Here is a 13,935-nt window from a genome sequence, read left to right as displayed (position 1 = left end):
GTGAACTAATTCTCAGCATTCTGTTGAATTGGCTATGCTGGATGCTGAGTTTCCGGTATTCATCCAACATCCAAAATGCCACAGTCCCCCATATTTATTCTCAAACCAGGCGATTCAAACTTTTTAAAAATGAAAAAAATGCTGTATGCTCCATATGAAAATGCTCCATATGAAATTTTTTTGTTATTATTCCTATAAAACTGGGGCTAGAGTAATAAGGGTTTTTTTAATCAACACATAAACATATTGTAGAATATTTGAGTTTTATTTTCAAAGAAAATGACACCAGTTAGCAATGGATTTAGATTACTGACAGCTGTTAAAATATTGCTCCCCCTAAAACATCTGTGCCAAGTATTGTAGTTTGTAGTTTTTAATCAGGATAAAACCAATTTGATAAAGCTCAGCGATTCCATTAACAGTTCAGAACATTAATTAATGATGTTTTGAGGATGGTAGTGCCCCATCATTGAACTTGATTTCAACTTTTAAAAACAATTGAGTAATGAATGTGAATGATTGATCTTTGGTGTCAACTCAGTTTGCAAGTATCCTTACAATGCTTCCATCCACAGTGAAGCAAATTGAACTCAAATCAAGAACCGTTACAGAAGTATTCTCTTGATCACAGAAAGGTCACTCTACTCATAAACTTGCACAATGAAGAAAGAAAGATCACATTTCCCGAAAGAGGAGGAGAAATCTGTTAATCTGTTACCTAGGCAACAGGACCCTACTGAAGCTCCCTACCATGCAGCCAAACAGGTAAAACTGACTGACAAACGGAATCCAAGAAGTAACATGTGGAGCACTGTGCCACAATCCAGATAGAGATGAGTGAGAAAAACCATGTTATTTATAAGTGTGGTTTGGCTCTGAAACACACACACACACACATACACCCCACTTCCCAAATGTAGTGTCAATGCTGCAGATGGACAGGATGAGAAGGAATATATTTGCTAGCCAGACCTCATTAACTCTTCCTCTTTGTACAAGTGATCTTTCATACAGACAATTCACGGAAATTGAATGAACAGTTTTCATCATAAACAGGTTACTGATTGGCCTTCTAGGTCTTGCCGAACTCCAGTTCTCTTCTGCCTTCATCAGCATGGGAAGAGAAATTTTAAGAGGTGGAGGGCCCAATGTCTGTAGGGCCCTCCACTGCACATCCCTGGCTTAAATGAACAATACTATGTAAACTCCTCCCACACATTATTTACCTATGCATCTAAACCAAATAATTGATCATGGAACAAGAAAGGGATTATTTACATGTTGGCGTCACTATGCAAGTATAAAATATACAATTGCATGTTGCATCAATTTCTCTGGATTGCTTTTTTTAAAAAACCACGTTTGTGGAATTGTTTTCATTTCTCCACAGGAATATATTCTTAGTGGGAGCTTCTGATTCTGCAGGAGCACACGAGAACAAGTCAATCAGGTAACAATTTAGCCCGTCACGGTGCTCTGTTGATATGCATCAAAATGGACTCTGCTCCAAAATAGTGACTCACTAAAACAAGGAAAACTTTTAAAAACGATCACCAGCATTTATTTGCCCTTTTTCATTTTTGCCACCTTCTCTTTTCGCTTCTTTACGTGCTTTGGGATCTTGTGTTTTCTCCTCTCCCTTTGAGCTTCTTTGACTATTTTCTTCCTTTCCTGGAAAAATACAGCCAAGCATGAAACATCAATTGAACAACTTTTATAAAGACCAGAAGAATATCAAGGACATTTATATAGCGATGAACACGGCACTCAGAGCAGCCTCCCCTTCACGCAAAACTATTTTCTCCCATTGGAGAAAGCTGTCCCACTAACCTTTTTGTCAACACCTGTTTCAGCTGGTTGGTCTTTAGGAAGCCCCGAGTCTTCCTGTTCCTTACAACACGAGTCTGAATTGTCAGAGCTATCATCCTCATCCTCATCATTAGAATCTGCCTCATCGTTATTATTTTCAAGGAGTGCAGGCACCTACAACAAACCAAAAGATTCATTTTTTTCTTCAGTCATTGACAGTCTTTCCATCAGAAAGACGTGAAGTTCAGCCTTCACAACGTTCTCCGACAGCTGAATATTACTGGAAGCCGATGTCAAAGACATACAAAGAATTCCAAAAGGTTGCTCTAAGTTAGAATTTAACAATGCAAAGACTGTCAAAGGAGAATCTATATGTTTGAACCATTAACAGAGCTAACAAAATTCTTCTATAAACTGCCCAATATTTTATCAGTATTATTGATGTAAAGACGAGATATTTTGGCAACAAAACAGCTTTAAGCTCTTGTTCTAACTGTAGAAACATGGAGCAATAGAATCATAATCAAGAAAGTTGGAAACCAGGAAGATCCAATGTGCAGCTGTCAATTAAAGTTTTTGTTACATCTGTGGGCAGGTGACCAGCAAGGATATTCCAAAATCACAGTTAAAGAATTAAAAATAACTACTCATAAGTCTAGATTTACAAACACTGATTATATTTGTATATCATTTTAAGCCACCCTAAGGTTGGGCTTAGCATGATCCTGAATCTAAACTCTAGTCACGAGAGGTTTAACCGTAATCTGAATAAAGGTAATCCTCAATTTACAAGTTTGTTTACTTAGTGCAGGGGTGTCCAAACTTGGCAACTTTAAGACTTGTGGACTTCAACTCCCAGAATTCCCCAGCCAGCTCTGCTGGCTGGGGAATTCTGGAAGTTGAAGTCCACAAGTCTTAAAGTTGCCAAGTTTGGACACCCCTGACTTAGTGACCGTTCAAAGTTAAACGGCACTGAAAAAGGTGACTTATGACCATTTTTCATATTTACCACCATTGTAGCATCCCTGTGGTCACATGATCAAAATTGAGGTGCCTGGCAACTGACCCATATTTATGGTGGTTGCACTGTCCTGGGGTCATGTAATCTCCTTTTGTGACTTCCTGACACAAGACAGACTCACACAACAATCCTGTTACTAATTTAACCACTGCAGTGAATCACTTAACAACTGTGGCAAGAAAGGTCGTAAACTGGGGCAAAACTTACTTAATAAATGTTTCACTTAGCAACAGAAATCTTGGGCCCAATTGTGATCGTAAATCAAGGACTATCTTTATTACGGAAGAACACAGTCCTGGAATATCACCATCTTACCTTTTGAATACCAGATAAATCCTTCTTTAATCCCGTCACTGTCTGGTAGAGAATCTGTGCAAAATAAAGAACAATAGCAAAACAATTGGAATGTGGATTTTTCAAATCTTTGGTCAATGATCCTAATAAAGATCTGACTTGTATATAGCATTACACTGTACTACATTCTAGTGAGAGAGAAAGCACCAATTACTTCACCAAAAGTTATTTGTTGCTGTTACCATTCAACATGCTTCTGAAGTTATAGGCATTACATTCTGAGTTTCTTTCCCAAAACCTGCCTCAAATTATTACTCCAATATTTTTATAGACCAAATGATTATTAAAAAAGGAGAAATGACAAGAGATTAATTTAAAATTAATTTAAAACTCTTAATAGCAAATTTATTGTTTTCATTGTCAGTATTAAAGTGACTTTAGTGGGGTGTTCAGAGGATCTCCACCCAAGAAGAAAAGATAATTGTTACAACTCTTCCTCATTCCATAGTTTTGTATGTCTCATGAAAATCTGTACAATGGGGGGGGGAGCCAACGTTGCAACGATACGGACGTGCAGTCTCGATGCTCCGAGACCGCAGCCGATACTTTTTGCCGCTGGGTGGTCCAATCGGACCTAAACCATCCCGCAGAGACTGTGAACAGGAAGAATACGTCTTGCTGATCTCAGGGATATTGCAAAGTCCCTGATCGATCCAAGAGAAGTTCTTCAAGCCGGCGACAAAAAATCTAGCCATTCGGCTGATGAAGTCGGGGTGGCTCCAAAACGGAAGGATATGGAAAGAGAAAGTGTTTCCAGCTGGTGAGGATTTTTTACCGTTTTAAAAGAGACTGCCTTTAAAAAACTTAAAATTATTTTAAATTGGAGAACAGAAGAAATAAGTGGTGGAATTAAGTTTGGAATGGTTTTGGACAATGAGTTATCTTACTTTTTAAATGCTATGTTCATGGATGTAATTTATGCAAGCCTTTTAAAATGAATGGATTGTTTTCTTCTTCTATTTTTTTCCTTTTATTATTCTTTGTAACCTATGGATTAAAATTCTCCTCTTTCATTACTGTGGGTGTTCTAACTCATTCAGGAATCGGACTTTTTTTTAACTTGAAATACAAAAAAGATACAAAAAGAAACAAAGAAAATTGCAACAATAACACTACTACTCGGAGGCTGGAGGTTTGTGTATTGGAAATGAAATACTCTTACTTTTCTCACTGATTATCCTGGCTTGGCACTCCAAGGTCTCACTGCTTGTTTATAGAGAGTGATAAGAAGAAAAGCAAACAGATGTCCCTTTGAAGTATATCTTTAACCAAAGAAAAGTGAAAACAAAACCTTATTGTGAATCTATGCTTAATCTTGTTAAAACCTTCCAAGCTAGAGCAGCAGTGCTTGTTAGCTGGAGATAATGGCACAATTTCAACAGCAGAAAGAAAATTTAAGTCTGCAAAAGATATTCTTAGAAATACAGAAATTATCAAACACATTTGAGAGGATAGAGAAGAAGTTGGAAGACTTAGAGCATCTAACAGTAAAATATGATGAAGAAGTTGGAGATGTTAATCAAGTGGAAAAAGTGGTGGTTAGAATCCTAAAAATTGAAGAGGAAAATGAATATAAAGAAATTAAATTTTCTGATATTTATGGTGATTGGTTTGTCCCTGAAAATGGAAAGAGTGGAATACTGAAAGAGGAATTAAATGGAGGGGAACTCAGATGGCAAGACACAGAAGAAGAAAAAACAAAAGAATTCATGGATTTAAAGAGAGAAATTTTATTAGGAACATCATTGATAACACTACCGACAATCAAAGACAAGCTGATTAAGGAAACAGAAGAAGGGCATCGAAATTACATGAGATATTTTATAAGTAAGGAGTTGCTAAGAGGAGTCCAGACAAATTTGATTAAGGAGATGATTAGAGGACTGACACATAAATGGCAGAAGATATGAGACTGTTTTGCTACTGGAAAGATACAGGTTGATAGATGGAAGAGTATAATTTAAAACTAGTTAAACTTAGTGAAATTTAGTGACAATAGATACAGTTAAATAAATAATTGATAATGATAATAATGTATACAATGTGTAGTGTTATGATAAGTAATAATTGGATATGAATATTGAATGGTACCCATGAAAGGAAGATTAGAAATCCTTTTGGATTATATATAAAGGTTAATAAAAAAGAATTAAGTTAGATTCAGTTAAGTCTTGATTATAAGGGGGGAAATGTTATGATACAGAATACAGTCAAATAAAGGAGGGATAATGATAACAACGTATATATATATGTGTGTGTGTGTGTGTGTGTGTGTGTGTATGGGTACAACATAAGGAAACTGGATGTAAATTATAAACAGTGATTTGGAAAGGAGGATTAGAAAATTTTGTTATTAAATGTTATGGATGTTTAGCTAGAATAGTACATAAGGATTCAGTGTTATTGGAGGATTTTAGAAATAGTAAATGAAATGCCAGTATGTGGTTATGTATTAAATTTTGGTATATTTTATGATGAAGGACGTTTAAACAATTATAGTCAAATGAAAATGGAGTATGATGATGGTAATATGTATAAATATCGAAGTTAAAATACTTGAGTTAATATGAATTATGCTTGATGACTGTGGAAGAGATGCACGAAAGCCTTTTGTAACCAACTGATACACTTTCTACAGTATGTAAAGAAGTAAGATTTTATGTGTTGTGTTTGTTTTGAAAATAAAAAATAAAAAAAAACATTATATAAAAGAAAAGAAAATCTGTACAATGCTGGAACCCTTTGGGGCAGCAAGAGAAACAAATACAGGGAATACAGGGAGAAAAGGGACTTTTTAAACACTTCTATTCTGCCAAATCTAGTCTAAACATCTGCCTGTTTTTATGGCCAACCATAATAACGTAATAATTTCTATGCTGCCTGATTCCCAACAACTTTGGGCATAGCCCTTATGTTCAGGCCACTCTGAATCCAACCCAATATGTAATATGATACACTAATCAATTTCACATACATAAATAAGCATATTTCTTTAGATGTCCAGTCAATCCAATATTGCTTACATTATCTTGCTGCACACTGAGGGCTGAATCTTCTTCCTTCAGCTTCATCATTATGTCCACATCTCTCTCATAGTTCTTAACTTCTGTCAGAGTCCTAGGGATATAGGCTTTCCTGAACACCTAGCAAGGTGAATTAAGCATGATTTAAACTATAAATCACTTGTTATATTTTCTGATTAGCTAAGAGAGGAGGAGATAGATCTTTCAATCGTATGCTTGCCAGGATGGACTAAAGTGTAAATCAGATTCATTTTTGAAAAAGCAGAAACACGTTTAAAAGCTGAAGAAGCTTCCTGGATGAGAAGCAAAACATCTTCAAAGAAAAACCAAGTAAATCCAGTTGCCTCTTGAAAAAGCACCTTTGGGACATGTTTAAGTGGCTTTTTTTCTGAAATCATTTTGTAAGTGTAGATGGAACCAGTCCAATATAGAAAGAAACATTGTGTATTAACCATATTACACTCTTTCATTTAATCATTCATTTAATCTATTACAAATTAAAGGTATTTTCTTAGGGCCAAAAAAAAAAAAAAAAAGACCACAAAAATTATGGCGTTCAAGAAGAGACTTAAGTAAAATATAGTTCCATGATGGAGTCTTTATTGCCTTTTATTAATAGTTTAAACATAAAATTTATAATAGAGGAATAAATTACTGCAATTATTTGAAGGCTATAAAAATACAGACTCTGCTGAAACCTTTGATGAATCATTTGAAAATAAACGTATTCCTGAGTATTATCAAAATACAGAGGTTCAGGTTCTTTCAGAAGAGACATAATGTATTTATTTAGTCCACTGGCTTACCTCTTCATCTACATTATTCTGATTGGATATTTCTTCCACTGTTCTCTCACATGCAATTTCCATTACCTATAAAATATTGAGAAATAAATTCCTAACATCGGAAAACTCATTCAAAAGAGCTAGTTAGGTTCTTTGACACTTGCCTTTACCAAGGTGTTTTTTTTCCCTAAACACAATTTCCACCAAGTTCTTTTTAGCAAGATTTATTGAGATGGATGGGTTAGAAGAATTCCCAGCAACTAATGGTGTTTAATTTGGAAGCAGTATATCTTCTCGCACACTGGAATGGCGATACTCTACTTCTTTAACTGTCTTCTGCAAGGAAACCATTTTCTTTGCAATAGTAATAAAATTTGGTTGTTTATCAGTCTGGGAACCAATTCTTAAGAGAATGACGTATATTCTTCCATCCAAGTGTTAATGCCTCTTTTTAAAAAGCTCTGTTGTTGTATAGCTTTACTTTTTTACTTTTTTTTACTTTTATTTAATTTATATACCGCGCCCTCTCCCAGAAGGGACTCGGGGTGGTGTACAGTCATATTAATGATCTACAGTCATATTAATGATCTAGATGATCTAGTAGCTCACTGCTACTAGATCATCATTGGCTCCAAAACTGACCTGGAGAAACAGGACCTTTGAAGGGTATTGGAAGGAAGTTGCTGCTTCATTTATGGGGTTGGCCATACATATCAGAATGCTCAGGATACAAAAGCCAAAACTGGCAAATGGCAATCAATTGCTCGGTCAGAAGCAAATGCACATCAATCTTATGTAAAGGACAGATTGCGGGGGAGCTGGCTTGCAATTACTGGAGAATCTAGTATTTTAGAGTATGGTACATGACTGGGAGCGTACTGTATTAATTAGAGCTGACTTGCCAACTGTGTCTTTTCTGAAGCAGATAGAAAGGACATCAGCCAACCATGCTTATCATTTCTAGACTAAAATATTGCAGTACATTAAAAGTGGTCCGTGAACTTCAACTAGCCTAAAATGTGGAAGTTAGATCTTTTCTGAAAGCTGCAGATAAGGATACATTTAAATTCTATAACAGATTCATTGGGTCTTGCCCAAAGTAGCTTTTGCTTAATAGATAATGCCACTTTTGACCTTTAGAATTGTTAATGTGTCACGTTCGGTACAATGCTCATGGGCACCAATGAACTACTGCACAGCTTCCTTAAGCCCGTCAGACTGCCTGACCCATGGCAGTTAACTTAATTTCACTTAATTTTAAGCAAAATGAGAAGCTGGCAGGCTGTAGCTCATCAGCACGCAAAATCATCTTTATCTCCAAGAATGTCCCTGGATTCCAGATAGCCCCATAAGCTTTTGATAAAGTCAGCAGCTGCAGATAAGAGTAGATAGATTGGTACCACTTGGGTGGGCAACTTAACAGGGACATGAAAGGAGTCCCAACGGGGCGTCACCCAGGCAATGATAGTGTCACCATTCAACCCTTTGAATTGTGAGGCCCTTCAGTGCTCCCGACATGACTGTGGTAGCATTAGTAGCAGCAAACAGATATGTTTCTACACACAACGGCCTTGGTTGCAAGTGAAAAAGGACATTTTCAAAAGATTCACTTCTTTCAGATCTCGTAAACAAGATGGGAAAATCAGTTTTTATAGCACGTTATAGAAAGTTTCAATGGAGCCAGCTCCTCTTATCCACAATAAACGAATACTTTCCCCTCACAAATAGAATTTTAGGGACAATATCAATACAGATAGCCTTATTTATTTATATCCTACCTTTATTATTTTTTACAAATAACGCAAGGTAGAGAACACAATAGTCCTTATTTAGCTACTGTATTTAGTAGACATTCAGTTATAATAGTGATGAAAAAGTAACTTTAGGACCAATGCTTGCAATTATGACTTGCAGGCCTATAAAGCGAAGGAAGTAAGATCATAAGCACAATTTCACTTAATAACCCTTCACTTAAATCAGGGGTGTCCAAACTTGGGAACACAAGTCTTAAAGTTCCCAAGTTTGGACACCCCTGACTTAAATGCTAAGCTGCTGTTCCCAATCATGGTTGCTAAGTCAGGACTGTCTGCATGAACCTTCAACATGTGTATTTTTTCATAGAAAATAAATAATCAAACCCTACCTTTTCAAGATAGGCATCCATATTCTCATTCGTAATAGATGGATCCGTGACAAATTCAAAGAGCTCTCTCACTGTCATCACTGCAACATTGTACTTATAAAAGAAATCTACCAGAAAGGACAAAGATGATGTTAAAGTTATTATTGCCTATAAAATGTCAGGGTTCCAAGTAACACCCCTGACGAAAGAAGACTCCAAGGCTTGAGTTTCCTCCAAGTTCCATTTTATTAGGAGATGTCATATTGGCACATCTGGGAAAATCTGAATCTGAAAGCTTCTAGGTTTCCCCCACCCAAGTGAAAGTTCAAGTCCCTGCCCAGCGCTCACATGTCCATCACATGGTCCAATCAGGCACCGTCCCAACTGGAGATGCCTCCGTCACACCACTCCAGGTGCAGGGCAAGATGTCCTTGACTCTCTGAGGAAGGACTGTTATTTAGACTATATATTTCCCCATGCTCCATATAATCCCCCCTCCCATTTTCCCACACCAGAAATTGTGACAGGCCCCAAACTTTGATGCTCCAATTCAGCTTTCAAACTTTGTGCCCCAAGATTAAGAAGTTCATTTATGCGGCAGGAGCTTTGAATGGCGCTACAAAAAACTTCCCTGGAGAATCCATTTTTAAGCGCCCCCCACTCCAAGCACATCAGAATTACGATCTTAGTTGTAACCACCAGGATCATTTTTAAGATTGAAATATCCAATTATGCAACTTAAATATGATCAACTCTGTTGAATAGCTAAATCACAGAAGGAATATTATCTCCTCCTTACCGTTGATATTGGCACAGTCTTTCCTCAGGAATTCCAAAGCATGGGGATGATCATGCTCCACAGATTGGGACACATCTATAATATATACCTGACCACTGTGATACCTGGAAAAAGGGGAAAACATCAATACAACAATGCATTCATTTCCAAATATATCTATTAGGGCATTTACAGAAAACATCAGAGTCTTTGATGGACATCTGGATGAATGAACACCACAGAGTTTTAATGGCTGTAATGAGGCTGTCGTTTTAATTAAATAATGCCAATTTAGCAAGTCGTTTTCAAAGAAGATGTTAAGACATTGAAATTTAGTAGCTGGAGCAGCAGGGTTGTGCAATGAGCCACAACACAGAGCTGTGGTTGATAGGTTGGAGAGTGCTGGTTCTTGCGTGAGACAATCTGCGTGGGATTGGTTGCTGTGTGTATGAAGGGGGAGTTTCTCTGTTTTGCTGCCTTTTTCTTCTGTATGCCCAATATGCTCTGTGGTTTATCTTATGATGCTCCTGTTTGCCTGACTATCTTGTCTGCTCTAAACACTGATGTAAAATATATTTATTTATATAAAACTACAGATAGTCCTCGACATATGACCACAACTGAGCCCAAAATTTACGTTGCCAAGTGAGAAGTTTGTGAGTTTTGCCCCATTTTACGATCTTTCTGGCCACAGTTGTTAAGTGAATCACTGCAGTTGGTAAATTAGTAACGCAGTTGTTAAGTGAACCTGGTTTCCCCATCGACTTTGCTTGTCAGGAGGTCACAAAAGGTGATCACATGAACTTGGGACACAGCAGTGGTCATAAGTATGAACCAGTTGCCAAGCATCTGGATTTTGATCACAGGATCATGGGGATTCTACAAAGGTCGTAAGCTGAAAAATGGTCATAAGTCACTTTTTCAGTGCCATCGTAACTTCGAACGGTCATTAAATAACTGTTGTAAGTCAAGGACTACTTGTACAAGTTTGTGTCAGCACCTTTGACTTCATTTGGACACGGTTGCCCAATTCCCTGACAGAACGGGTGGATAGACAGAAGGCAAATATGTTTGATAAACATGCATAGTTTCAACTCTTATTTCTCTGTCACTCTGTTCTGCCATTCTGTTCTGTATTCAAAATAAATGCTAGAAGGTAGATAATGAAGGAACAATATCCACTGTATGATTTTGAAACCCAAGGCTCACTTTAATTTTCCTGAATATTAAAACATTTCAATTGGGATCTTTGTAAAGTGAGATGGTGTGCAATTCTGACTAACTTGATTATGGGCTTGGGCTGAATAACTACAAGCTTCTTCATTTATGCAATAGTTTAGTTATCAACCATTCTTCACCCTGCAACACAAGAACTAATTCTGTGCAGTTCTGTCTGGGCAGAGGAGAATATGCCATCTCTCAGGCCCGAATGCATTCAGAGAATTCACAACTCACTAGCAGATGGCTTTAATTACATTGGGAATCCAACAAGTGTCCCAAAGAGTAGCCATAACAGGCCCCCAGAGAGATACTGACTGGAGGATATGCTTTCTGCTAAACAATACCTATCTTATCTTGAGGGAAGGATTGTAACCCCCACATAGTCATTATGCAAATAAGTCTCAAGTCCCAAAGTTAAAGTTGAAAAACAAAAATAAGACATACAGCATATTAAATTCACTGAGATCTGCATGAACAAGCTTGGCGTCCTGGTACATTCTTCTCATATACTGTATGACTTGCAGGTATAACTCTCGGGCTTTTGACTCTGATAACTGGGCATTTTTCAACAAAGGAGCAGGCCTTGGAGCAAAGGAGAAAAGAAACAAAGAATACAATGTTTATATATCTCTCCAACTGTCCCTTTCCTTAAATACTGCAATCACTGTCTTTCTGTAAAGAGAACTACATAAGGCCAAAATAAACTCCCACATAAGCAGAAATATGAATCGCAAGGGAAAAACAAAACATTTAGGAGGAAAAGTGAAAAGCTCTCTTATTTTTCCTCAATGTTCGCATCCCTACATCTAAGCCTGGTGCATCAGTCTATCTGATTTGCAAATTGTACAAGACATCTTGCCTTCTGATCAAACCTCACAAATATCACAATTAGAGCCTTAAAAGTACCTCCTTAAGCTTATGCACAGTGAAGTCTCAATTAAACAGTTACCCTCTTAGTGAACTTCAGATGCAGCAGATAAAATGGACACCCAGACATTAATCTTACACCCAGTAATCCAGACATGCACTTTAAAAAATCTGTTTATATGCCGTAATTTAATTCATGCGTGTGACGATCTCATTACACAATGCACAACAAAATGAAGAAAGCAATTTATTAAATGGACATCAAGGATGAACTCCCCCCTCCTCCAAGGACCTGTTAAACTGATATTTCAACTAGCATTTTAATTTAAAAGTAAGCATTAGCACTATTTAAACGAGTGTTAGGTAGATTAAAAGACAAATTAAAGATGCTCAGCTGCCAAAGTCAATCTAGTTTACAGGACAAAAATGCACTTCAGCAACTGAGTATCCTTGATTTTTTTTTTTTCTGCTTCAGGAATGGAACAATTAACCTATTATGGAAAGGGTTGCAATCTTCCTGCAGAGAATAATACTTAGTTTGGGGTGCTCAAATTAAATCCAGCTTCGTCACTGGAGGCTCAAGTATATTCTGTTGCCCAAATAACAATAATCAGCTTCAAGCTTTCCATGACATGGATAGCATCACAACAATAACCCTCCAGTTGAGTGCAAAATGTTTCAAACTCAAAACATCTACATCATTATTTCAAGCAAAAAAGCAGCTCTTTCCCATTAGAAATTTTAATAATTTCAGAAGTGCTTCAGGCTGACTGAATCAACCTATTCCGCTTTTGAAAATAACATTCTTAAATTGGAAGCAAAATGTTTTCAATTTGAGACAATTCAGAGTCAAAACATTCTGCACATCGCTACTGCTTTCACACCGATAACTTCAAAATGGGATTACTTTTAATATAGTTTGATGGGATCTCCCACTCCCCCCAATTTCAGAGCAGTTTGGAAACTGCAGCTAGCCCTGAATGCTGCAGTTAGGTTACTCATTTCAGTCTGCACAATTTCTGCACAATTTATTACATATGCTATGGGAGGTTTTGTACGATCCACCAGTTAACCATACAGACTGCACTGTTATTGATCAGCCATCTAACTAGTTTTGCTAGAATTGAGAAATGCACGAAGCTTTGATTCTACAAACTTGTGCCAGTGTTTCCAAATTGCAGCAATTTTAAGGTATGTGGACTTCAACTCCCCAAATTCCTCTAGCCAGCATGCTGGGAGTTGAAATGCACACATTTTAAAGTTGTTGAGATTGACAAAACATTGACCAATGCAATGGAAGACACTAATAAATTAGTACTTGACTTCCTATATAGTCCTTTCCCGTGCTATACTTCTTAAATAACGGCTATAGAAGTATGCAAGAAGTGTTTAAGTGTGTGAATCTATAAATCATAAATGTTTAAGCTTACTATTCTGTGTGACTCTGGCCACTATGGTTTGTATGGTATATCATAATTAAAATAAATCCTGGCTTGAACCCAGCCGCATAGCACTTGAATATACTTACATATCATTTTTGCCAATAAAGCCCATCACAAGAACATGACTTCTTAGCATAATGGGTTCCGGACATGGGATTTGTGCTGTATGTAATCTACAAAGCAAGTAACAAAAAAGACAAAACTGCTCTTATTTGGTATATCTGATACCACCTATTTAAAAAAGTCCTACGTGCAGAAAAGACCTTCAGAAATTCAGATCATTTAATCCAATAATATTGATCTTACCTTCACAATTATTTAGTCAGGAAATACTGCATATAAAGCAAGAAAATATATAAAAACAGCCTCACAAGCCTCTCCCAATCTTGCTGACACCTTTCATTTTCATTCTCATGTCCTGAGGCCAAATGTTAAGTATTGTATGTAAATTGTTAAGAAATAATTATTTTCTCCCCAAAGTCTTTGATAGAGGTGCCTTTTCTTTTCTTTTCA

The 13,935-nt window shown here is 36.9% G+C and overlaps 1 protein-coding gene across 1 annotated transcript in view; it reads right to left on the bottom strand.

Moving 5' to 3' along the window:
• Positions 1-244: 244 nt before the first annotated feature.
• RIOK1 (RIO kinase 1) overlaps positions 245-13,935 on the bottom strand; it is a 39,535-nt gene continuing 25,844 nt past the window's right edge. The window contains exons 10-18 of the mRNA XM_081952534.1: positions 13,509-13,595; positions 11,558-11,695; positions 9,914-10,017; positions 9,136-9,242; positions 7,014-7,079; positions 6,208-6,327; positions 3,146-3,199; positions 1,831-1,983; positions 245-1,671 (exon numbers count right to left, since the gene is read on the bottom strand). Of these exons, the coding sequence (XP_081808660.1) occupies positions 1,561-1,671; positions 1,831-1,983; positions 3,146-3,199; positions 6,208-6,327; positions 7,014-7,079; positions 9,136-9,242; positions 9,914-10,017; positions 11,558-11,695; positions 13,509-13,595 (940 nt within the window). The 3' untranslated portion in view covers positions 245-1,560. The remainder of the gene's footprint in view (positions 1,672-1,830; positions 1,984-3,145; positions 3,200-6,207; positions 6,328-7,013; positions 7,080-9,135; positions 9,243-9,913; positions 10,018-11,557; positions 11,696-13,508; positions 13,596-13,935) is intronic.

Source organism: Natrix helvetica (genome assembly GCF_964273705.1).
Source record: "Natrix helvetica genome assembly, chromosome: 4".
Taxonomy (NCBI): Eukaryota; Metazoa; Chordata; class Lepidosauria; order Squamata; family Natricidae; genus Natrix; species Natrix helvetica.
This window is presented reverse-complemented; position numbering and strand designations above follow the sequence as displayed.